The following is a 26,335-nucleotide window of genomic DNA, read 5'->3' as shown; positions in this document are numbered from 1 at the left end:
TGTGGTTCCTGAATGCAGAGCCAGGAGAACCCTTGATCATAGCCAGATGTGACCCCAAAAGCAATAAATAGATAAATTAATTAAATTAATCAATGAAATAAAAGGACCATTGAAGCTGGCTTTGGAACCTGGTCCTCTAAAATACATTTTTTTTGTTTTTCTTTTTTTTGCATCTGTCTGTGTGCATGTGTGTATTTGTGTGTGTCCTTAAGCTCTCCAAAGAAAAGCAGAGCCACTCAAATAACTGAAGCTTCTTCAGAGAGTCAACAAGAAATAGAGAAAGATGCTCAGGATTCTGACTCAGCACTGTCAAATATGTCACGTACTGCGTCGAAACTGCATGAGGACTACTCAAAAAGTTTCACTCTGGGATCCTCTGTGTATGGGCCCTGGTCTCTCTCAAGCTTGTCAGTAGACTCTCAGGAGCTAGAGGTCCGGGCTGCTCAGGTCTATACCTGGGAGGCTGGTATTTTGGAAAGTAAGAATAGGACCATTCAACCCAAACCTGTACTGCAAGCAGACGCTTCGGGCATTGTGAAAAGGTCTATAATTAAGGATGCGCAGGAGACAACAGAGAAACTGAGTGAGGTCTTTGTCCGCCCACACTGGTCCAACAAGGTTGAATACATCATAGCCCAGGTGGGCTACTCTCTCAAGCCACTCCATCTCTGGCATTTTCCCTTCCTGTGGCTTCACCACGGAAATGGTAAATCAGGAGACTAGTACTTGTGGGTCACTCTGGGGCTAGCAGTTTATCTGGACCTCAAACTCCCACTTTGCTAGCCTCGGGGAGGTGGGAGACAAGTCTCTGAGGATAGAACACCTCAGCTCACAAGTACCGGTAGAGGAATGGGGTTCTGAATAGGGTAAGGTGGAGGTACAAGCCTGAACAGTATTGGGGGTTGCAACCGTGTAAGTGCCTTCAGCTATGGGGGACGAAGGAACTGGCGATCTAGACCTGGGAGGGGAGGCAAGCGGAAAGAGCTGGGCTCTGAGGATGGTGACCCTAGACAGGTCACGGGCCTGTTTTCCTGGAGCTCTGAGGAAGCAGAGGCCTTCACAAGTCAGCTACTTCTGCGAGAGCTTTTCTGATCCCTCGAGGTATCTCCATCATCTCTTGCAGGTATCTTTTTCATCATCTACATCCTCATGATGTTCTTGATCGGTGTTCCGCTTCTGTTCCTGGAGATGGCAACTGGTCAGAAGTTGCAGCAGGGCCCCATTGTGGCGTGGAAGGCGACCAGCATCTGGATTGGTGGTTTGGGGTATTCCAGCTTCATGGTGAGAAACCCTGGTCTGCTCAGTTCCTATGTCTCCCTCACCCCCTTCCCACTTCTGGTCCTAAAACAGATCCCACAGTCAAGGGGCTTCAGTTCCCCAGCCTCCTGCCCAGTCCCCTCCTTTTCTTGTCCTTTCCTTTCCACCCCAGCAACCTCCTTCTTTGCCCCCAGCTGTGCTTCCTTGCCAGCTTATGCATGAATATGATCAATGTCTGGACGCTCTTCTACTTGAGTCAGTCCTTCCAGTATCCTCGCCCGTGGGAGCAGTGTCCCTTAGTGATGAACTCCAGTGAATTCGGTGAGGGGGATCCTAAGAGAGGACAGTGGAAAAGCGGAGGGAAGTTGGAAGAGAAGGGATGGAGGAAGGATAAGAGAAGGGGAAATGGGAAAGGGAAAGAGAAATGGAAGGTGGGGGAAGGGGTCACCCTGTATAGCAGGCATGTCCAAAGCCAGATTCCCCCAGATCCTGAATGTGCACGGATGACCCCCTCCATGTACTTCTGGTATTTGCTGACACTGAAGGCCTCAGACAAGATTGACATCGATGGGCTACCACACATAAGTCTCATCCTGCCCCTGAGTGTGGCCTGTTTTCTTCTGGGTGCTTCCATGTGCAATGGACTCAAACTCCTAGGTAAGGTGAGGCACCACTTATTGATTCCTTGAGGTTTGCCCAGGTTCTGGCCCTCTCCTGACATGGTTACCTAGTGAGCTCTTTAATGCCTTGCTCCCTGCTGTTTGCTCCCGCTGCCCCCTGACTCCTGAAGTCTGTCTCCTCATTCTTCCTTCTTTCAGACTCAAATTTTGTTTGTTTGTTTGTTTTTGGGTCACACCTGGCAGCGCTCAGGGGTTCCTCCTGGCTCTATGCTCAGAAATGGCTCCTGGTAGGCTCGGGGAACCATATGGGATGCCGGGATTTGAACCACCATCCTTCTACATGCAGGGCAAATGCCTTACCTCCATGCTAGCTCTCCAGCCTGTAGACTCAAAACTTTTGAGCCCCACTAACTATAGGTTGATACCGCCCATGCCACCCCTGTGCTTGATTGCTGATGTGTGCCACTCTCATTCAGGTGATGAATTTATTGGTGATTCTGTCCTATCTCATCATTTTCTTTTTCTTCATCTGGACTCTGCTACTGGAAGGGGTAACATTTGGCCTTCAAAATATGGTGGTTGGCAAGGTAAGTTGCATCTTCCTCACTCCCCTCTCAGGCTTTGGGGGATCCCTTGTCTGGTACTAGAGCATTCGACTCCATTATCTCCCTCTTAGCCTGCTAACCCCATCCACTTCTGTCACGGTTTTCTTGTCTTTCTCTCGCAACTCCTCTAACACTTTTCTTCCTTTTAGGTATCGACTGTATTCAACGTTACTGTGTGGTGGGAAGCAGGAAACCAAGTCTTATATGCCTTGGGCCTAGGCTTTGGCTCTGTTGTCTCCATGTCATCTCACATCCCACAGACCAACAACTGTCTCAAAGATGTCATTATCGTGGTTCTGCTCAATATATTTACACTGCTGCTTTACACAGCTTTTGTCTTCTCTGTCATGGGCTTCTGGGCCACAATCATCACTCACCGCTGCTTTGAGAAGTAAGCCCAGTGTCTTAGTTGAAGGTCCTAGCCCCAGGGAACTAGAAAACCCAGATAGGGGCCGGGCGGTGGCGCTGGAGGTAAGGTGCCTGCCTTACCTGCGCTAGCCTAGGAGACGGACCGCGGTTCGATCCCCCGGCGTCCCATATGGTCCCCCAAGCCAGGAGCGACTTCTGAGCGCATAGCCAGGAGTAACCCCTGAGCGTTACCGGGTGTGGCCCAAAAACCAAAAAAAAAAAAAAAAAAAAAAAAAAAAAAAAAACCCAGATATCTTAACCCTAAAGAGCTGCCGAGAACCACATTCATACCCCTAACCATCAGGTGCATTTGTTCTTTTTATTTTTTGGATTTTGGGTGACACCTAATAGTGCTCAGGGGTTGCTCCTGGCAGGCATGGGGGAGGGGGACCATAAGGGATGCAGGGATTCAAACCATCATTTGTTCAAATCAACTGTGTGCAAGGCACACACCCTACTGCTGTGTTATCTCTCCAGCCCCCTCAAGTGCATTTGGAAGCCCCTGCTGTCTCCTCTTTCCACCTGTCGGTTTTCCCATCTAGGATTTGGGGTCTGGAGGTACTTGTTTGTCTCTGTTTGTATTGCAATGCTCACCTTTGCGGTGCCTGGCTGCAGGGAGCTGAGTGGCTGGAATCAGAGAAGCATATATGCAGATATGCAGACACTGTCACTTGGGACTTGTGACCCTGCACTGCCAGACACCATTCTAAGGCACTGGCTTGCATCAGCCCTTTACCTTCACTTGGAAAGAATGGAGAAGATGCTTATTTTAGCATTTAAAAAAATGTACTTTTTGGGCCGGCGAGGTGGCACTAGAGGTAAGGTGTCTGCCTTGCAAGCGCTAGCCAAGGAAGGACCACGATTCAATCCCCCGGTGTCCCATATGGTCCTCCCAAGCCAGGGGCAATTTCTGAACGCTTAGCCAGGAGTAACCCCTGAGCATCAAATGGGTATGGCCTGAAAAACCAAAAAAAAAAAATTTATTTTTAAAAATGGTTAAAAAAAATTGGGGGGGGGGGCCCGGAGAGATAGCACAGTGGCGTTTGCCTTGCAAGCAGCCAATCCAGGACCAAAGGTGGTTGGTTCGAATCCCGGTGTCCCATATGGTCCCCCGTGCCTGCTAGGAGCTATTTCTGAGCAGCCAGCCAGGAGTAACCCCTGAGCACTGCTGGGTGTGGCCCAAAAAGCAAAAAAAAAAAAAATTTTTTTTTTGTTTCTGGGCCACACCTGGTGGCGCTCAGGGGTTACTACTGGCTCTATGCTCAAAAATCACTCCTGGCAGGCTCGGAGGACCATATGGGATGCCGGGATCAAACCTGGGTTTGTCTCAGGTTGCTGTGTGCAAGACAAATGCCCTAATGCTGTGCTATTGCTCCAACTCCAGTTCTAATTTTTTTTTTTTTTTTGGTTTTTCGGGCCACACCCGTTAGATGCTCAGGGGTTACTCCTGGCTACGTGCTCAGAAATTGCCCCTGGCTTGGGGGGACCATATGGGACACTGGGGGATCGAACCGTGGTCCTTTCCTTGGCTAGCGCTTGCAAGGCAGACACCTTACCTCTAGCGCCACCTCGCCGGCCCCCCCAGTTCTAAATATTTTAATTCATCTTTTTGTTGGGGGATGGAGTACACTTGACAATGCTTGGTGGTTACTAGTGGCTCTGCACTCAGAAATTACTCCTGGTTCAGGAAACCATGTGGGATGCTGGGGATCAAACCCAAGGAAGCTGTGTGCAAGGAAAGTTCCCTACCCACTGTATTATCTCTCAAGCGCCTGTACTTCTTTGTTTGGGGGCCATACCTGATAATATTTGGGGTTTACTCCTGTACTGCACTCAGGAATCATTCACAACAGTGCTCAGGAACCATATAGGATGTCAGGGATCGGCCAGGTCAGCTGCCTGCATGGCAAGTGCCTTATCCTCTGTGTTATCTCTTCAGCCTCCTTTTGTGTGTGTGTGTGGTTTTTTTGGGTCACACCTGGCAGTGCTCAGGGGTTATTCCTGGCTCTAGGCTCAGAAATTGCTCCTGGCAGGCACGGGGGACCATATGGGACGCCGGGATTCAAACCAATGACCTCCTGCATGAAAGGCAAACGCCTTACCTCCATGCTATCTCTCCGGCCCCTCCTTTTTTTTTTTTTTTTTAAGTACTGAAAGTGTGAGGCGCTGATATTGAGCCCCAACAAGACACACACACACACACACACACACACACACATCATGCTGCTTTCCATTTCTTTCTTCCCTCCATTCTTCTTCTTTGCTCCTTTCTCTTCCTTTCCTTTCTTTTTTTGTTTTGTTTTTGGGCCACACCCAGTGTTGCTCAGGGGTTCCTCCTGGCTGTCTGCTCAGAAATAGGTCGTGGTAGGCACAGGGGACCATATGGGACACCGGGATTTGAACCAACCACCTTTGGTCCTGGATCGGCTGCTTGCAAGGCAAACACCACTGTGCTATCTCTCCGGGCCCTTCCTTTCCTTTCTAATTCTCCTTTCCTTTCCTGACCCCAAATCATGGGAGTAGTGTCCAGGTACATGGGACCCAAAGAACAAACCAGAGAAGAAAAGCAATTAAGATTTCCCTCATGTTCACATTTTGAAGACCATAATTTCTTTCATCCTAAAATCTCTGCCAGTGACAGAGTTGTAGGATTGTCAAGCAAGGGTGATAAATCAGAAAAATCCAGCTCAATGGGGATTACCCTCAGTCTCTCTGAGGCATTGGTACCTATTTTTTATCTTTGACTCAGAAATATAGGGCTTCTTTGGAACTTTTTTTTTTTTTTTTTTTTTTTGGTCTGTGGCTGATACGCATGTTGTACTTCCCCAGGGGAAGTTTACAGGAACTGCTGCCAGTTTGGTGTGGAACTCTGACATTCTATGTGAGTGCTCATTAGCTTCCTGCCTCAAGATCCCCAGCACTGCATTGGGTCCCCTGAGTATCTATTTCCAGGAGTGATTGTTGAGCACAGAGATAAGAGTAAGCCCATGTGAGGCCCAAATACTAAATCTGAGCCAAAACAGAAGTTCAAGAAATAATTCTGTCACTCAGCACAACTCCATGGCATAGTGTCCTAAATTAACGGTACACCTAATAATCTTTGTGTTCTTTTGTTTGGAGAGCCACACCCAGTGTGCTCAGGACTTTTTTCTGGCTCTGCACTCAGGGATCACTCCCGGCAGGCTCAGGGGACCCTATGAGATGCCGGGGATTGAACTTGTGTCAGTTGCCTGCAAGGCAAGTGTCCTATCCACTACTATGTCTCTCTGTTGCCCTCCCACTCTGATATTCTTTAATGCAAAACTTAAACGGGTGAGTGGTTATGAGAAAAATGGTAGAGGTAAGATGAGAAGGCTGACACCATCACTAGAGCAGAAACCTTAGAGTCCCCCAGAAAACTACAGGAAAGGTTTCTCCTGGGGTCCTATGGGACCATGAATTCAGAACATTGGAAGGAGGGGCACCTTCTGGGTTTCATCCCAGACTCTGCCTTCCCAGGTCTAGGCTATTTTTGTCATGTGGATGAGTCTAGTTTGATTCAACTCCTTCTCACTAGGAATGCAGAATTGCTTATGGATCTGGTGACCCGGGGTAAACTGCCTCCTGAGGCCAAGCCGCCTCCCAACCTGAATGAAAACCCCATGGACATCTTTACCTCCTGGCTCCACAGACTTTCGGAGCCCACCAGGACCAGAGTCCTCTCGCACTTGACTGAGTGCAGCAGAGAAAAGCAGTTTTTGAAGGTCAGTCAAAATAAGTGAGTGGGACATGGGGATCCTCAAATACTTCTTTTTTTTTAATTATCATTATTTAAACACCGTGATTACAAATATGATTGTAGTTGTATGATAACAGTCATGTAAAGAACACCCCCCCTTCACCAGTGCAAGATTCCTACCACCAATTTCCAAGATCTCCCTCCTCCCCACCCCATCCACACCTGTACTCAAGACAGGCTTTCTATTTCCCTCATTCATTCACATTGTTATGATAGTTTTCAGTGTAGTTATTTCTCTAACTGCACTCATCACTCTATGTGGTGAGCTTCATGTCATGAGCTGTACCTACATGGGAAGATGGGGGGAAATAAGGGTTGGGACTGAGGCAGTAAAAGATTAGAAATGAGCTTTGTAAGGGCAGTATCAAGGTCACAATACAAGACGGATATTATGTATATATAAACTATATGCATACAATACTATCAATAAGAGACCAAGGACAAAAAATTTCCAATGACTGTCTCAACATAAATCAGTGCTAGAACGACTCGCCCTCCTCCCAAAGCACATTCTCATTACTAGGGAGGGGTACGGGGAAAGCCTGATGACCCCTATAGAGCCCACCTGGACTGGCGCCCAGGGAAGGCCTAGAGTCTAGGGGAAAAAGAGAGGGACGGAAGGGGGCCTGCCAAGCATCCCAGCTCCCCCCAGGCTAGGAAGAAGCCCTCTGGCATGGGGACTCCCAAACCCCATGCCTGAGAAGAACTGGCCTTCAAAATTAAAGGGGAAACCGGAAGCCAGATATCTGCCCACCCTCCTCCCCATGCACCTCCCCCCTGAAGTATGGAAGGAGGAGGGAAGCCTGAGGACTCATAAGAATACACCTGAACCCACTTCTGGCCATCTGAGCCACCACCCAGGGGGACTGGGAAAAAGAGGGGGATGGCTGGGGGCCTGCCAATCCTCCCAGCTCTCCCCAGGCTAGGGAGAAGTCCTCCAGCATGGGGCCTCCCCAAACCCTATACCTGGCAAGAGCTGGCCTCCAGATTCAAAGAGGAAACTGGAAGCCAGATATCTGCCGAATCTACTACCCATGCACCTCCCCCCCTGGAGTATGGAGGGAGGGAGGAAGCCTGAGGACCCCTAAGAGTCCACCTGAACCCACTTCTGGCCATCTGAGCTGGCACCCAGGGAAGGCCTGGAGTCAGGGGATAAAGACAAGGATGGAAGGGGGCCTGCCAAGCCTCCCAGCACTCCCCAGGCTAGGGAGACTATTGCCAGATATGGGGTTTGGGGAGGCCCCATGCCGAGATCCTCAAATACTTTCTCTCAAACAGCCACTTGCATTAGCACCAAAGGAAAGTCCCAGAAGGACGTCCCAGGAGAACTCGTAGCCCCAAAAGAGCTAAGACCTGGAGCTTGTAGAATGCCCTTCCATGGTGGGTTTGCTGTGTTGTATTTCAGGTCAAAGATGTGATTTTTCCTCCCCTCTGTTCCCAGGGTGGCAAGGGAGTTTCCAGGAAAGGCATTTGCCCCTGGAGGGACTCAAGCATTAGCATATTGGGTAGGGCATTTGCCTTGCACGCGGCAGACTCAGGTTCGATCCCTGGCATCCTATATGGTCCCTTGAGCCTGCCAGGAGTAACCCCTGAGAGCTACTGGATGTGATCAGAGAGATAGCACAGTGGGTAGGGCCTATGGTTCCCCTCCAGCCCTGCCAGGAGTGACTCCTTGAGCACAGAGCCAAGATAGGTATGGCCTCTCAAAACAGAACAAAACAAAACTAAACTAATGTGTCTTGTTACATTTTTTTTGTATAGTTCAGACATACTAACCTCCTTTTCTTCCCTTAACAGATTAAAGAGGGCTCCAGGTTTGCATTCCAGGTCTTTATTGAAACCATGTCCTTCATTCCGGGACACGTCCACTTGTCCATCGTCTTCTTCGTGTTGCTGCTGTGTCTGGGTTTGAGCAGCATGATGGGGACCATGCAAGGCCTCATTGTCCCCCTCCAGGACTCCTTTGCCTTTTCCAGGAACCATCCAAAGCTGTTTATAGGTACTCTACTGTTGTATATGAAAACATTTCCATATTCTTTGGCTGTTGTCCCACCCTGACCTTCCAAGTGGGGGCGCTGTTGAGTGTGGAATAAATAGTTTGGGAGCTAGGTAGGTAGGACTTTTGGCAGTTTGCTGGCTGGCTCCAGGTGTTTTTTGGAGCTGGTAGTAGACTGACAAAGGACTCTGCACCCAACCTTCTTACCCCTTTACCCTCCTGTCTGTGTGGATTATTTGGCGCAGATAAATATTACCAAGATCTCCCCCACACACACACAAGGGGATAAGGGGATGGGAATCAATTTGTCATTCTGGGAGCTCTTTGAAGATACACAAACAACCAATAAAGGAGTAAATGGGACCCAACACAGTACTATCTTCCCTCCTCCCACCCATGACCCTGTTTTCAGGGAGACTCTTTTTTGTTTTGTTTTGGGGCCATACTTGGCAGTGCTCAGGAATTACTTCTGGCTCTGCACTTAGGGATCACTTCTGGCATTGCTGGGGAATGATATGGGATGCCAGAGATCAAACCAGGTGGGCCAGGTGCAAACTCTCTTTACTATTGCTCCAGCCTCAGGGAGGCTCTTACCCAGCCCAGGTCTCTCACCATGAATGGCTTCACCTTTGTCACCTTCTTGCACCTCAGACCTTGATCTCAGATTTAATGTTTTCTCCAGGGCTTCTCACAATGGTCATGTTCCTGTTTGGCATTTTCTTCATTCGACCTTCAGGCCTCTACTATGTCAGACTGCTGATCAACTTCTGGATCCCCATTCCCGTGGTCATCTTCACAGTGCTTGAGGATGTGGCTGTGGCCTGGCTGTATGGGTCCAGGAGGTGATACTTTAAGGGGGTGGGTAGGGAAGAAATTGGTTTCTCTCTGGTTGCCTCTGTTCTCACCCAGACAGCAAGGCCTTCTTAGGGTCAGAGTGATAGTCAATAGAGAGAACATTTGCTTGTGTGTGACTGACCAACGTTCAATCCCTGACACCCCCTATGGTCCTGGGAGAGATCCAGGAGTAAGCCCTGAGCACAACTCAGTGTGCCTCCTGACAAAACAAACAAACAAACAAACAAACATAAAAACCCAGCAGCGGGCCCGGAGAGATAGCACAGAGGCGTTTGCCTTGCAAGCAGCCAATCCAGGACCAAAGGTGGTTGGTTCGAATCCTGGTGTCCCATATGGTCCCCCGTGCCTGCCAGGAGCTATTTCTGAGCAGACAGCCAGGAGTAACCCCTGAGCACCGCTGGGTGTGGCCCAAAAACCAAACCAAACCAAAACAAAACAAAACTGCTTTTTATTCATTGGATGATATTTTTTGGGTCACACCTGGCAGCGCTCAGGGATTACTCCTGGCTCTATGCTCAGAAATCGCTTCTGGTAGGCTCAGGGGACCATATGGGATGCTGGGATTCGAACCACTGTCCTTCTGCATGCAAGGCAAACACCCTACTTCCATGCTATCTCTCCCGCCCCTCATTTGATGATTTTCTTTTTTTTTTTTTTTTTTGGTTTTTGGGCCACACCCGGTAACGCTCAGGGGTTACTCCTGGCTATGTGCTCAGAAGTTGCTCCTGGCTTGGGGGACCATATGGGACACCGGGGGATCGAACCGTGGTCCGTCCAAGGCTAGCGCAGGCAAGGCAGGCACCTTACCTTTAGCGCCACCGCCCGGCCCCATGATGATTTTCTTAAGTTCTTAATAAGTGCTAGAAACTGGAGCTGTGCATTAAAGAAAGCAAGCATTTCTCTCATCGGGGAGTTCGCTTTCTAGTGGGGAACAAAGAAAATAACCAGCCCATGAATGAAAACGCCAGGTCATGACAATTGGCAGGAGAAAGCTAGGTGGTGAGATGAGATGGAAGGTGCTGACATAGATGCTGAAGTTAGGTGCTAAGGGAAAGGAAGGCTTCTTCCCACACAGTGCCAAGAAACTGTGAGAGCGAGGAAACCAGGGCATGTGGAAACATCATGCCTAGAGTGTTTTTAAAGCTGGGGTGTCTCTTCAGCAGGCACGGTGCCACATCCAGTGATTCCGTGACCTGACCGAACACCCTGGCCTTGCTTGGGGACCACAACAGCTCTACTCAGCGTTGTTCATGCAGCCAAGCAGTGCTGAGGATTGAACTTGGGGGCTACACACAAGTCAAGCACTTTGGCCCTGAGAGCTAGCCTGGAGCCCTCGAGGAACAAAGAGGCTAAAGAAGTTCGACTAGTATGGTGGGGGCCAGGAAAATGACGCAAAGGACCGTCGCATATGCTTTGCATGTAGGGGGTCTGGGTTCTGCTCTCCTTACTGCATGGTGCTGTTGGGACTAGTGCCTGAGCACTGAACTTGGAGTAAGCACCACTAGATGTACACCCCACCCCCCCACAACAAAAGAAATGGTAATCTGTTAGGACCTGAGGCCTGGGAACTCGCTGGAGATTGTGCTAGCCTGAACTAGCTCAGGGCTTTATTATTGAATAGGATAGTGCCATAGATTTCTTTCATCTGTGTGTGTGCTTAGGCCAGGTTTGGTTCTTTTTTTGGGGGGGGTGGGGACATGCCTGGCGGCGGTGCTCAGGGGTTACTCCTGACTCTGCCCTCAGAAATTGCTCCTAACATGCTCTGGGGACCATACAGAATGCTGGGAATTGAACCACCATCTGTCCTAGGTTGGCTGCGTGCAAGGCAAATGCCTTACCACTGTGGTATCTCTCTAGCTCCATGGATCAAAGATTTTTATTTTGTTTTGTTTTGGGTCACACCCGTCGGCACTCAGGGGTTACTCCTGGCTCTGAACTCAAAAATCACTTCTGGCAGGCTGGGGGACCCTATGGGATGTCAGGGATTGAACCTGGTTGGCCACGTGTAAGGCAAATGCCCTCCCCACTGTGCTATTTCTCCAGCCTGTTGGACCAAAGATTTTTTAAAAAATATTTATTGAGATTTGAGGCCAGAGTGATAGTAAAGTTGGCACGGTATTTGCTTTGCATGCAGCCCACTGAAGTGTTATATTTTCTCCTAGACTGATTGATGTTGCTGGATCCCCAAAGAGCTCCCAGAACGGGAAAGCGGTTTCCATTCATTCCCTTTTCCCCTAGGGTGGGGAAGCGATCCTGGTAATATTTATCAGCGGCAAATAATCCAGACAGACAGACAGATGGGTAAAAAGGCAAGAAGGTCAGACGCAGAATCCTTTGTCAGCCTGTTATCAGCTTCAAAAGCCCAGAGCCCGCCAGCTAATTGCCCAAAAGACCACGACCTCCTAGTTCAATTCCTATTTATTAGGATCTGAGAAGCGCCCCCCACCTGGAAGGTGGGAAAGCAGGCAGGGAAATAAATTGGAGAGAGATATTATAAAGGCCTCCATATACATAACAGCCCACCTGGGTTTGATACCTAGCACTCCTAGCCCACCAGGAGTGACCCCTGAGCACAGAACCAGGATTAAACCCTGAAATACCATGCCAGGTGTAGTTCCCCATCAAAAAGGGTCTTAAACGATGAGGAACTTTGGGAACAAATCATTCTGGCTTTGGATAAACTGACCTGGGAAAGGGAAAAGACTAGAGGTTGAGGCCTGAATGATGGGGGTCAAAGGCTTCGCGGTGAAATAGAATAGTTGAAAGATGCTACACATTTGGGGTCCCCCGGGCCCCTCCAATGCTGGGTAGGACCTGGCCCACTTGCTGAGGACCTTCCTTGCAGGTTCCTTCAAGAATTTGCCTGTATGTGTGACAGTCCCATCTCTCCCATCTACCATTGGCTGTGGACGTGGCTGATGCCGGTACTGCTCCTCATCCAGTTTGTGATCACAGTGATTCAACGGTCCACACCAATCACCTATATTGCTTGGGACCCCAAAACTGTGAGCCTCCCTCCCCCAGGCTCTAAAGAGTTTGGAACCACCTTTCAATGCACTGTTTCGGGCCACACGCAGCCATGCTTAGGGCTTAGTCTTGGCTCCACAATCAGAGATCACTCCTGCTGAGGATCAGGGGGATCCCTCGGGAAGGGGGGGGTGTTGGGGGATGAAGCTGGGTTGACTGTATGCAAGGCAAGTGTCCTCCCCGCTGTCTGTCCAGCCCTCTCAGTCCACTTGGCCTAAAGACCTGATGGGCTCATTTCTGGACTCCCCGCAGCCCCGTTTGTCTTGGGCCTGGTCTCCCCTCCTACTCTTTCTCCCACTGCCCTTCCTTTTCCGGGCCCTTCTGCCTCCTGAGCCCCTGTCTTGTGTCTCCGCAGTCAGAGGAGAAGCTCCAAGAACTGCCCCCGTTCTGGAAGACCCTGCAGAGCCTGGTCCTCTTTCTCATCATCTCCCCCATCCCCACACACTTCGTCCACCTCCTGGCTCGTAAGATTTTCTGCAGCTCCAAAAACCAAGTGATGCCTTGGACATCCCCCGAGGGCCTGTCCCAAAGTGCTCCAGGGGATGAAAGCGTCAAGGAGGAAGAAGCGAGTGGAGCTGAAGCTGTGAAGGAGGAGTCCACTGTGCTGCCCGACTCCTAACTCCCTCCCTTTAGCTTCCAGCTGGCCTCCTGGGCCAGGCCACTCAGAGTGCTGGCAGCTGTCGCCATCCCTGTCCCTGAACCCAGAGCTGTAACCCCAAGGGTAGGGGCTTTTTCTGGGGGGGTGGGCTTCCAGGCCCTGGCCTTCAGAGCCTCCCTGCTTGGGTTCCAAGGGTGTCGTCCTTCCCCTTCACACCCTCCCAACCTGCTGCTCTAGTGCTACCTGGGGCGCTGGTGGCCAATAAATCCGTCCAGGGGTGTGAGCACTTCGGTTCGGTTCCTGTGAGTATCGCAAATGATTTTAACTCCCCACTGGTGTCTTCCTCCTGTCCTGTCCTGTCCTTGCATCTGGCTTGCATCTGGGCAGTGGTTTCGGGGTCTGCTGCTCCGGGGAGGATGCTGCAGTCCCAAGGCTCCAGGCTGCTCCAAGGCTCCGAACAGACCTCCCCCGGGTCCCCATTCTCAAGCTTCAGGATTGGAGGATCAAAACGGGTGTCAACCTTTGAGCTATCGGCCATTGGCTCCTGTTCCTCGTGGCCTCGCCCCCAATTTGGTCCTTGCCCCTACCTATCCAAACGACCTGTTGACTTGAAGTCCCAGGACTGTTGAACAGGTGGATACGGTGGGTCCTAGGGGAGGCCTGGCGGGCACCTGCTAATCTGCTCTTACCCTCCTCCCTTGGGGAATCTGGGTGCCCATCCGCACCCCCATTTCTGGCTTTGTGAAGGGCACATGACCTGTAAATGCCAAGGTTGTCGGGACTTTGTCTGTCTGTCTGTCTGTCTGTCTGTCTCCGCCTGCCGATTTCTTGTGTCAGTTCTTCTCTCAGGACCTTATTGTCTGAAGTCAGCTTTCTGGGGGCTACTGTGTGCCCAAGGGGGTCTCTGTGAGAGCTGTGGGGGAATCGCATGCAGCATATAATGGGCCTGCAGGGACCCTCACACATGTTGTCCCTGCTTCCCAGGAGTGCTCTGAGGTCCAGGTATTGTCATCCCCCAAGTCATCAGAGACTGAAGAAAGGGATTCACACGATGAAACAGGAGTAGAACCTGTCAGCACGGCCTTGCTTGGATTTGTTTTCCTCTTTGGGCCACTCCTATCTAGGCTTAGGGGTGCTCTGCACTCGGGAATTACTCCTGGTGGTATTCCAGGGGTTCCAAGGGTCACATCCAGGTCATCCCTGTGCAAATATCTGGTGCTTTTATTCTGGCAATGCTTTAACAGTGGTCCTCAAACTTTTTAAACAGAGGGTCAGTTCACTGTCCCTCAGACCATTCAGTAAAAACAAAAACTATGAACAAATTCCCATGCATACTGCATATATCTTATTTTGAAGTAAAGAAATAAAATGGGAACAAATACAAATGTGGCCCTTGGGCCATAGTTTGAGGACCACTGCTTACTACATACAAAAGGATAACAACAGATTGATCTGTCTTCATCAATTATCTATAAGAATTAATTACTCTATCAATCTGGTTTCATCTCTCCTTCTCCCTCCCCCCCAGCAATATTTCCCTACTCATTTGAAGCAAAACCAGATCTGATGCTTACTCTGTCAGCTTACTCCTGACTGCTCTCAAGGCTCACTCTGGGCATGCAAGGCAACAGCACTACCCACACCTCTTGTGACTGTAGGAATTAAATAGAACCTAGAGGTCAAATTTGGGGATCTAGGGGCTGGAGTGATAGCACAGCGGTAGAGCAGTTGCCTTGCACGTGGCCGACCTGGGACAGATCCAGGTTCCATCCCTGGCATCCCATATGGTCCTCCGAGCCTGTCAGAAGCAATTAATTCTGAGCGAAGAGACAGAAGTAACCCCTGAGTGCAGCCGGGTGTGGCCCCAAAACAAAAACAAATTGGGGGAACTGACCGGGCGTACTAGAGAGACTTCTTTTATGAGGGAGATCTAGGGTGATACCTGGTGGTGCTCAGGGATCAAACTAGGGCCAGCTGTGTGCAAAACAGGCTCCTTAACCCCTGTACTATGTCCAAGGGAGAGAGAAGATTTTGAAAGAATGAAGCAAATAGTAGAAACACCAGGCTATCCACACACTGTAATAGGAGCCCACGATACAGCATATCTAAGGAGCAGGAAGAATTCTGAAGGGGCCGCAAGTCAGGCCAGCAGAAATGGGGATGATCTGAGGAGGGAACTGAAGAGACTTGAACCGGGGAAGGTGAAATCATGGCCCCATTTCCAGAAGTGATCCCTGGGGGATATGGAGGACCATATGGGTTACTGGGGATCAAACCCCAGCTGGTCACATACAAGGCAAATGCAACCTGCTGTACTATCACTCTGGTTCAAATGTGTGTGTGTGTGTGTGTGTGTGTGTGTGTGTGTGTGATCCCCAGATTTTTTGCATAATAGGAGTGCAATCCTGAAACCCTCAAGAATATGTAAGTATGGGGCCAATGAGGTGGTGCTAGAGGTAAGGTGTCTGCCTTGCAAGCGCTAGCCAAGGAAAGGACCACAGTTCGATCCCCCGGCATTCCATATGGTCCCCCCAAGCCAGGGCAATTTCTGAGCGTTTAGCCAGGAGTAATCCCTGAGCATCAAATGGGTGTGGCCCAAAAAACAAACAAATAAAAATAAACAAAAACAAACAATATGTAAGTAGGGTTGGAGAGATAGTACAGTGGGGAGGGTGCCTGGTACCTCATATATCTCCTAAGCACCACCAAGAGTAATTCCCCAGTGCAGAACCAGGAATAATCCGTGACTACCTCCCAAAAAATAAGAGGACTCCTGGGAGTCTTTGCTGCAAGTCAGGAGCCTGGTCAGACCCCACATGACTGAATGTGACAAATATGCAACTGAAGGAGGTAAGGGTTGGCCATGGCCCCCAGAATTTCCCCCTTTACTGGTTAGAGGGGACCAGCGGAATGGTAAAGGGCCTGTACCCCACTTCTTGCTTCTCCGAAGATTCCTCACAGACTTGCTAATTTTAATGAATTGCCCCATCTGTTCCTACTTCTGTAGGCTGTGGAGCTACCTGGTCCCTTTGCTGCTGATGCTGCTATTTCTGGACAAGCTTATTCGGTTTAGCAACTCACCCCTCACCTATGTGGCCTGGAACTCCGGCGCTGTGAGTCTCCTTCCCCTGAACCTGGGACCTCTAGGGAGCAGAATGGCACCCCTCCGGAGGACAATCCTAGTTCCCAGGGGATCTGCTGCTCCGTTGGCTGTTTTAGGGCTTGTTGCTCCACCCCACACCGGTCCAGCCCCCGGCATGCCACAGCTGCCTCCCCTCTCCTTGCAGTCCCAGGAGATGACCCGGCAGTATCCACCTTGAGCTGAGCACCTGTACCTTTCCCTGCTGATCAGCACCTTCTTGCTCATCTCCGTCTACTTCCTGTACGACACCGTGGTTCAGTTTGGCTCCACATTTGCCAGGAAATCCTCCACTACCCTGAAAATTGAAAGGAGGAGCTCGAGACCTGAAGCACTGGGAGCACGGTGACCTTCCACAGAGCTACCAGGGGTTCAGTTCCCAGCAGGCAATGAATGATCCCTAAGTGCAGAGCCAGGAGTACTTCCTGAGCATCGCGGGTTGTGGCCCTCTCAAACAAAAAAACGAAACTAAATAAGCTGAAAGGAAAGAGATGCAGGTCAGTAAAACTTAGGAGGCAATGCCTACTAAAGTGACTGCGATATGAAAACAAGGGGAGAAATACTTTCTGGCCCGTGTCCCCCAGCATTTCCTTCAGGGTAAGAGGCCCCGGGCTCACATCACTTTTTGGAAGTGGCTCTCTCCCTGCCTGCCAGCTGGGGGTTGAGGGCAGACCACAGCAAGTCACTTCTGGCATCGCCTACCTGTATCCTTGCCAGCCCCGTAATAAAGATGTCCAGTGCTTCCATGTGGTCCTTAGTACCTTACCTACCCCTCTGTCTATTCGACCTTCCCCTTGGGGTTGCTCAGTCTCCGGGTTGGATCTAGTTTCTTTTTCTTTTTTTTTTGGTTTTTGATACCAGGGTTCAGTCCCAGGTATCCTGTAGGGTCCCTTAAGCACTACCAGGAGTGATCTGAGTCCAGAGTTAGGAAATCCTAAACGGCGGTGCTCAGGGGTTACTCCTGGCTGTCTGCTCAGAAATAGCTCCTGGCAGGCACGGGGGACCATATGGAACACCGGGATTTGAACCAACCACCTTTGGTCTTGGATTGGCTGCTTGCAAGGCAAACGCCACTGTGCTATCTCTCCGGGCCCAGATCTAGTTTCTAAAACAAAAGATGTTGCTGGGGAGGTGTGGACTTGATTTTTAAGAAATAGATTTTGTTGGGGCCAGAGTGGTGGCACAAGCGGTAGGGCATTTGCCTCGCACGTGCTAACCTAGAACGGACCACGGTTCGATCCCCTGGTTTCCCATATGGTCCCCCAAGCCAGGAGTGACTTCTAAGTGCAGAGCCAGGTATAACCCCTGAACACCACTGAGTGTGGCCCAAAGCAAAACAAAAAAATAATTACAGAACGAGAGCAATAGTACAGCATGTAGAATGCTTGTCTTGCATGTAGCCAACCCTTGGCACCCCCATATCACAGTCCCCTGAGCCTTCAAAGAGTCATCCCTGAGCACAGATGCAGGAGTAAGCCCTGAGCACTGCCAGGTGTGGCCCCCCAATAAAAGAAAATAAAAACATTAAAAGGCTGCAGTCAGAGTTGGAGAGACAGTACATCGGGTAGGGGGCTTGCCTTGCACGTGGCCAACCTGGGTTCAATTCCAGGCATCCTAAATTGTCCTCCAAGTACCACCTGAGCATTCCTGAGCATCTCAGGTGTGGCCTCACTCCCCCCTTTAAAAAAATACGTTGTCCAGGGCCAGGAAGACTGTAGGGGTTCAGGCACATGCACCTGAGCCTGGTTCCATCCCTGGCATCACTAGGTGTAACCCTGGAGACACTGAGCACCAGCCCCCAGCAATACCAACCTCTGGTCCTAGCATTCAATCAGAAACTATGGTAGACTGAGAATTGCAGGGGGGTGTCCCGGGCTCTTTGTCAGCTGGGAGGCCCCATTCCAAAAAGGGTTCATGGGGCTGGAGAGAGTGCAGCAGGTGGAGCTTTTGCCTTGCACTCAGTCAACCAGGGTTCAGTCTCAGGTATCCTGTAGGGTCCCTTAAGCACTACCAGGAGTGATTCCTGAGTCCAGAGTTAGGAAATCCTAAACAAAGATATTCCCCCAACTTCTGCTTCCCAGTAACCTCTTCCTTTGAGATGTAAAAGCCCACTGGACAGTTGCTTTTGTATCTGACTTGACCTTCTCTCTTCTGGAATTGGGAATTGGTTTAAATTAAGAAAGGAGTGCTGGCTTTGAGTGGAGAGAGAGAGCACATGGCGAAGAGAAGCCATGAGGCGGAAAGCAGGCTGACTCCAATGAATCTTTAACTCACTGGCTTGCTATCATTTCTCCACAGCTACCCTGCTTCATCAGACCCGTCTGCCTGAGGGGGACCCACCAACTCTTGGATATTTTTATTTTACATGTGTGACCCCAAACACACAAAGCATTCACTGGATGTCTGTAAAATAAAAATCCCACAGGTTGTAAGACCGCCCCAGGCACTGTGTTTCTAACCCTTTAGGCAGATGCGTCTGATGAAGCAGTAGCAGCTGAGAAATAATACCAAGCTAGTGAGGAAAAGATTCATCAGTCAGTCTGCTTTTTACCTCCTGTGTCTCTGCCTCCTGCTCTCTCTGCATCCACCAAAAGCCAGAACTGCTCTTCCTTTATATCCAGAACCAAATCCACCAGAGTGGGGGAAGGTCCTGTAATTCAGTTGGGCTTTTACATACCAAAAGAAGAGGTACTGGGAAGAGGAAGTTAGGGGAACACCTCTGTTTAGGGTTTCTAGCTAGTCTTGCCTTACATTTACGTTCTTTCTGTTAAAAACAAACAAAACAAAACAGAGAAAGGAGAAAAGTTACAAAACTTTTGTTCTACTTTTCTCTGCCATAGGTGGGAACTCCAGATCAGCATTTAAAGCATCAAAGTTTAGGGCCCAGAGAGATAGCACAGTGGCGTTTGCTTTGCAAGCAGCCGATCCAGGACCAAAGGTGGTCGGTTTGAATCCCGGTGTCCCATATGATCCCCCGTGCCTGCCAGGAGCTATTTCTGAGCAGACAGCCAGGAGTAGCCCCTGAGCACCACTGGGTGTGGCCCAAAAACCAAAAATTAATTAATTAATTAATTAAGTAATAGGGGCCGGAGAGATAGCATGGAGGTAAGGCGTTTGCCTTTCATGCAGGAGGTCACCGGTTCGAATCCTGAGTCCCATATGGTCCCCCGTGCCTACCAGGAGCAATTTCTGAGCCTGGAGCCAGGAATAACCCCTGAGCACTGCCGGGTGTGACCCAAAAACCACACACACACACACAAATTAATAATACCCGAGCCACCATGTGGGACGTCTAAGCTAATCTTTCAAGCAGGCTCCTTAAGTTGCCTTGCAATTAAACCTATCTCTCCTCTCTACCTCCTGCCTCTTCCTTCCACAGCTTCTTGCTGAATCCCTCAACACCCCCCCTCCAGGCAGCCCTCTTGTTCACTTCCATTGACCCCTCCCAAATGTGGGAGGGTCTGACCTTCAGGTAATATTAGCATTTTGCCCTGGGAGGGGGTGACACATACCATATGATCCCCAGAGCCCACCAGGAGCGATTTCTGAGCACAGAGCCAGGAGTAACCCCTGAGTGCCTCCGAGTGTGGCCCAGAAACAAACAAAAAGCATCAAAGTTTAAATTGTATACATCATTCTCAAAACAGCTATCAACGTGGCTCAGGATTCAAGCTCATTGAGGACAATAGTGAGAGCACAAGTGTCTCTTGCTCTCTGTTGGGAGGCCAGGGGATGTGCCATGGTCCGGTTCCCCTGTCTTGCCTTCCACGAACGCTCCTGCTGAATTCCAAGTTCTCTCTGCCTGCTGCTTCCTATAAGTCAAGAAACCAATGGAGAAACGTTTCCTCAGGAAATGGTGGCCGCGCTGATTCTGGCCACCATTATGTGGTTCATTCTTTGACTTCACACATTACTTCAATATCTGGATGAGCTGGAGGGTGTAGAGTAGGAGTCCTCAAACTTTTTTTTTTTTTTTTTTTTTTGGTTTTTGGGTCTCACCCGGCAGTGCTCAGGGGTTACTCCTGGCTCCAGGCTCAGAAGTCGCTCCTGGCAAGCACAGGGGACCATATGGGAGGCCGGGATTCGAACTGATGACCTTCTGCATGAAAGGCAAACGCCTTACCTCCATGCTATCTCTCCGGCCCCAGTCCTCAAACTTTTTAAACAGGGGTCAGTTCACTGTCCCTCAGACCATTGGAGGGCTAGACTATATATTTTTTTAACTTATGAACAAATTCCTATGCACACTACACATATGGGTCACACCCGGCCCTGGGGGGAGGAGGTGAGAAATTCCTCCTTAGGCATCCAGAAACTACAGAGGCTTGGCTGGGCTCAGAACACTCCACATGCCAGGATTTCGTGGGCTTTTGACTGGTATGATGGCGGCTCTGGGCAGGACAGCTAGCCATAGGACCCCTGGGCTGACCACTTAGTCCAGGCTAGCATGATTTCCCCCACACCAGGCGGGTCTTCAGGGCCACGCCTGGTTAATCGGGCCCTGGGGGGAGGGGGTGAGAAATTCATCCCTAGGCATCCAGAAACTACAGAACCGCGCGGGGGCTCACGCCGCTTTCAAGGGTTCCTCCTGGCTCTACGCTCAGAAATCACTCTTGGCAGGCTCGAGGATTATATGGTATTCTGGGATTCGAACCACCGCCCTTCCACATGCAAGGCAAACGCCCTACCCCCATGCTATCTCTCTGGCCCCAGTGCTTAGGGGTTATTCCTGGCTCCAGGCTCAGAAATTGCTCCTGGCAGGCACGGGGGACCATATGGGGCACCGGGATTTGAACCGATGACCTCTTGCATGAAAGGCAAGCGCCTTACCTCCATGCCATCTCTCCGGCCCCAACTTACCAGTATTTCTTTTTTTGTTTGTTTATTTGTTTTTTGGGCCACACCCATTTGATGCTCAGGGGTTACTCCTGGCTATGTGCTCAGAAATCGCCCCTGGCTTGGGGGGACCATATGGGACGCCGGGGGATCGAACCGTGGTCCATCCTACGGTAGCGCTTGCAAGGCAGACACCTTACCTCTAGCGCCACCTTCCCGGCCCCGCAACTTACCAGTATTTCAATGGAAGCTATGGTCCTGCTTTTGACGGGCTGTAGTTTGAGGACCCCTGCCCCAGACTGAGAGACTGAGTTGAGAGACGAAGTGTGGGAGTCGGAGAGCGTGTTTCACTTTCCGCACATGTGTGCTGCAGATCCAGGATGAGTTGGTGGGGGTGCTAAGCAGGACAGGCAGCAGCGGCAAAAACACCCAGCGCACTGGATAAATGTCCTCAGTGGGCCCCATGTGGCCCTGGTGTAGAGTGTTCCACAACCTCACATACTGTGACTGGTGTGTGCCAGGAGCCTGAATGCCGCAGACTGCCAGCTGTTGGAGGGCAGCACTCGGGTCCTCCTCGGAAGACAGGTGGGCAAGGGGTCAGAGTAACAAAAGACTCGAAGTCTCGGGTGCTGGAAAGTGGCTAAGAGCTATGGCTTGAGCCTCCGCTGCAGAGCAACTGCATTTATTTCTCTAGGTTTTTTATACATCTAACAGCAGGATATTGGCAAAAAATCAAAGTGCATCAATTTACAGGCTCCTCATTGCAATACATTATTAACAATTTTCTAAGCATGCCGACCTCATCAAGAATCATATCTAATCTTACTATTTCTAAAAATGGCACTCTGGTGATTGTTTGCATTTCCTATATGACATAAAACTAGTGGTTAATGTGGTTAATCTTTACTTGATTTTAGCAACCTGACCAGCCTGAGCTGTAAGCAGGATTTTTATTATATTTAATGTGCTATAAATCCACCATTTTAAATGTCTGGGAGGTCCAGGTTTAGGTCTGCTTTAAACCAGGTTTAAGTTTAGGTCCAGGTTTAGGTACTGCTTTGGTCCAAGCCTTCCACAGCCTTCTTTATTCGCCTTTTTAGTAAATCTTTTGTTCCTGTGTAAGATGACATGAAAGAGGCATAGCTCTTATTAATATTTCTAAAAAGGGCAAATTATTATAAGACACTCTTTCTCCTTCATGCACCACTCCTCTGTTACCAGCCTTATCATACACTCCTGTATAACATAAGGGATCAGGTGTAGTTAATCCTATGCTAGGTGGGCCATAGTCTAGTCCTATTTGTAGGTGGTTCCCATCTTTTGCCCTGTATTCGATATAACCATCGTGTGACTTGCTTTTCTTAAGAACATAAAAAATGGCTGGTCCGATGGGAGTGGTTTATCAGAACTTATTAATGTTAGTATCACAAAAGTTGGTATATAACCCCCCCCCCCCCACTGCTCAATTTGACTGGCTTAAAAAAAATCAAAGAACATAAGAAATCCTGTTTCCTTTACCTGATTTATTTCTGCCTTATTATAGGGACACTCATATGAATCTGTCACAGTCTTTCAAGTGTCTCTGGCTGTCAGGTTTTATGCTATGGGCTTTTCCCTAGATTCTTCTATCAGAGACTTTTCTACTTATAACTAATTCAAAGTTGTGGCTAAATGATTCTTACTATTGTTATTCTTAAGAATATTAGTGATGGGGCCCGGAGAGATAGCACAGTGTTTGCCTTGCAAGCAGTCAATTCAGGACCTAAGGTGATTGGTTCAAATCCTGGTGTCCCATATGGTCCCCCGTGCCTGCCAGGAGCTATTTCTGAGCAGACAGCTAGGAGTAACCCCTGAGCATCACCGGGTGTGGCCCAAAAAACAAAAAACAAAACAAAAAAAAAAGAATATTAGTGATGGGGCCCGGAGAGATAGCACAGCAGTGTTTGCCTTGCAAGCAGCCAATCCAGGACCAAAGGTGGTTGGTTCGAATCACGGTGTCCCATATGGTCCCCTGTGCCTGCCAGGAGCTATTTCTGAACAGACAGCCAGGAGTAACCCCTGAGCACCGCCAGGTGTGGCCCAAAAAAACAAAACAAAACAAAACAAAACAAAAGAATATTAGTGATGGGGACCGGAGAGATAGCATGGAGGTAAAGCATTTGCCTTACGTGTAGAAGGACAGTGGTTCAAATCCTGGCATCCCATATGGTCCCCCAAGCCTGCCAGGAGTGATTTCTGAGCCAGGAGTAACCCCTGAGCGTTGCCAGTTATGACCCAAAACAAACAAACAAACAAACAAACAAAAATATTAGTGATAGCTTTTAAGCAAACTTCCTTGATTTTCTGCTAAAGGCTTCTTTTCTAAAAAGTCATTCTCGGGGCCCAGAGAGATAGCACAGCGGCGTTTGCCTTGCAAGCAGCCGATCCAGGACCAAAGGTGGTTGGTTCGAATCCTGGTGTCCCATATGGTCCCCCGTGCCTTCCAGGAGCTATTTCTGAGCAGACAGCCAGGAGTGACCCCTGAGCACCGCCAGGTGTGGCCCAAAAACCAAAAAAAAAAAAAAAAATCACTCAGAAATTTCTCTGTGATTCGTAAAATCATTAACGTGTTCTCAAATAATTATGTTGTGGGTTTTGTATAGAACCCAATGTTCTAAGGTTACTGTAGCATGGAGTAAGAAAAACAATCATTATTGTTCCCAGAAGCAGCACATAATGTGAGGAATATTTTCTTGCTGTGGAACCACCTGCGACTGTTCCAGGAGACTAACTTCCGTAAAGCTTTTGCCTCAGGTCCAAGAGCATGGCTTTCCTCATGTTACACAGATCCTACTGGAGCTGCTGTGGCACCTGAAGGCATTTAGACAGATGTGAGGGAGAGTGGAAGCTACTTGAGAAGTTAACAAAGACCCAGGGGGAGCTTGGTAGCATTAAGATGGAGAGAACACGCTCTCAGAAGACACCCACAATGGAACAACACATCAGCACAATAATTTGGGCTGGAGCCATGAGCAGAGAAGAAAAGAAGAGAAAGCCTAGAAGCCGAGAATAAGCTTCATCTTCAATCTTCAACTCTGGCCAGTGACCGTGAAAGTAAACCTCATCGAAAACATCCACCGCCGAAGTGCCAGATGCCACTGGATGCCCGCCAATGGACGGGATCGTTTTGCTCATTACTTTGTCATGCCAACTTATCTGTCAGGTTGTTGCTCCTTTTAGGTAGACGTGTGTGTGTGTGCGTGTGTGTGTGTGTGTGTGTGTGTGTGTGTGTGTGTGTTTAGGATTCCCTGGATTCACCCAGGGCCTTGAACAAGCCAGGCTTGAGCTCCCTGCCCTCCTTTTAGGTAATTTTCACAATTTTTTTTTTGTTATTGTTGCTGTTTTTTGTTTTGGAGTTACACCTGGCTGTGCTCAGGGGTTACTCCTGGCTCTGCTTTCAGAAATCACTTCTGACAGATTTGGGGAACCATATAGGATGCCGGGAACTGAACCTGGATCCATCCCATTAACTGAGTGCAAGGCAAATGCTCTGCTGATGTGCTATCTATAGCTCAGGCCCCAATTTCTCGACTCTTGATGATACATCAGGGAAGTGAAACCTTTGTTAATAAATGTTGAATCTGGCTGCAATGTGATATGTGAAGATTATAGACAAGTTGGTTTATATTTATCCTGCATTTTAGGGGTGAAGGGCCATACCAGGCAGCACTCAGGGATTATTCATGGCTCTGCAACTTGAATTACGTCTGGGGCTGCTTAGGGGACCATAGGGATGCTAGGGATCAAAGCCCAGGCTGGCCTGCTGCAAGACAAACACCCTCTGGCATACAATCACTAGGCCCCATATTTATTTTTGGTGAATTAACTTTTCCTTTTTCCTCTGTGAGTCTTTTTGTTTGTTTTATTGTTTGTTTTTGTTTTTGTTTTGAGGTCACTCCTGGTGGCACTCAGGGGTTCCTCCTGGCTCTCTACTCAGAAATCAATCCTGTTGGGCATGGGGGACCATATGGGATGCCAGGATTTGAACCACCCTTGGTCCTGGGTCAGCTGCTTGCAAGGCAAACGCCCTACCATTATGCTATCTCTCCGGCCCCCCTTCTTCGAGTCTTGACTCCTCTGAGATGTATTTGGCTGAAGCGTGTGTGTGTGTGTGTGTGTGTGTGTGTGTGTGTGTGTGTGTGTGTGTGTGCGCGCACGACAGTCACCAGCCCAGAACCCCCATTTCTCTGCTCCAGGATCAACCTATTTTTTTTTGTTTAGGGTCACACCTTGCTATGCTCAAGGCTTACTCCTGGCTCTGCACTCAGGGATCACTCCTGGCAGATTTGAGGGGACCCTTATGGGATGCCGGGGATCCAATCGGCAAAGCAAATACCCGACCAGCCTGAACCGGGGCTGGAGAGATAGCATGGAGGTAGGGCATTTGCCTTGCATGCAGAAGGATGGGGTGGTTGGATCCCGGCATCCCATATGGTTCCCCGAGCCTGCCAGGAGCGATTTCTGAGAGTCCCTCGATGAAGTCGCAGAGGATGAAATACCCACACAGGAGTCCAATCCGCCTTTTGGGACCTCCCAGATGACAATCAAGGAGGTGCTCTCTGCCAGGAGGAACCCCTGAGTACCACCTAAGTCCTGAGCACCTTTGGGTGTGGGCCCCCAAATACAAATAAAAAGTGGGGGGACGGAGAGATAGAGCAGCGGTAGGGCATTTGCTTTGCACGCAGCTAACCCAGGACAGACCTGGGTTCGATCCCCGACGCCCCATATGGTCCCCCAACCCAGGAGCCATTTCTGAGCGCAGAGCCAGGAGTAAACCCTGAGCGTTACTGGGTGTGGCCTAAAACAAACAAAAATTAATAATAATAATAAATAAAAATAAAAAAAATAACAATCTGCTCCTCGGAGCGCCCCTCTGAGCCTGCACCGAGTTGCACATCTGGAGGCGCATCTGGAGAAGCTGAATCCCTCTGGGCGCATCACCTGCACCAGCTAATGAGGGATTCCCCTGATCCCTGTTCCCAGCTCCTGCCTTGCCTCCCTCGGCGCCCCCGCCGCGTGCCCCGGTCCCATCAACCCCTGAAGCCGTCAGAAGCGACCGGTCGCCCCCAGATTCGCGCGGCAGTGGCGGGTAAAGGGGGTGCAAGGGACCGCAGACTTCCCGGAGCCGAGCGTGTTCCCCAGACCACCCTCTGCGCCCCGACATCCCCTCCTTCGTT

General features: G+C 49.7%; 1 protein-coding gene across 1 annotated transcript; it reads left to right on the top strand.

Annotated features, from left to right (window-relative positions):
* The first annotated feature begins 315 nt into the window (after nt 1–315).
* On the top strand, nt 316–13,165 carry SLC6A16 (solute carrier family 6 member 16). Its single transcript, XM_049787565.1, has 11 exons — nt 316–706; nt 1,124–1,281; nt 1,452–1,578; nt 1,744–1,919; nt 2,354–2,464; nt 2,632–2,873; nt 6,447–6,633; nt 8,466–8,667; nt 9,347–9,506; nt 12,365–12,524; nt 12,902–13,165. The coding sequence occupies exons 1-11, from the start codon at nt 316–318 to the stop codon at nt 13,163–13,165; spliced, it is 2,178 nt and encodes a 725-aa protein (XP_049643522.1).
* The last annotated feature ends 13,170 nt before the right edge of the window (nt 13,166–26,335 follow it).

The sequence above is a fragment of the Suncus etruscus genome, chromosome 14, assembly GCF_024139225.1.
Source record: "Suncus etruscus isolate mSunEtr1 chromosome 14, mSunEtr1.pri.cur, whole genome shotgun sequence".
Classification (NCBI taxonomy): domain Eukaryota; kingdom Metazoa; phylum Chordata; class Mammalia; order Eulipotyphla; family Soricidae; genus Suncus; species Suncus etruscus.
Note: the sequence above shows the minus strand (reverse complement) of the source record. Positions and strands in the feature narration are given on the sequence as shown.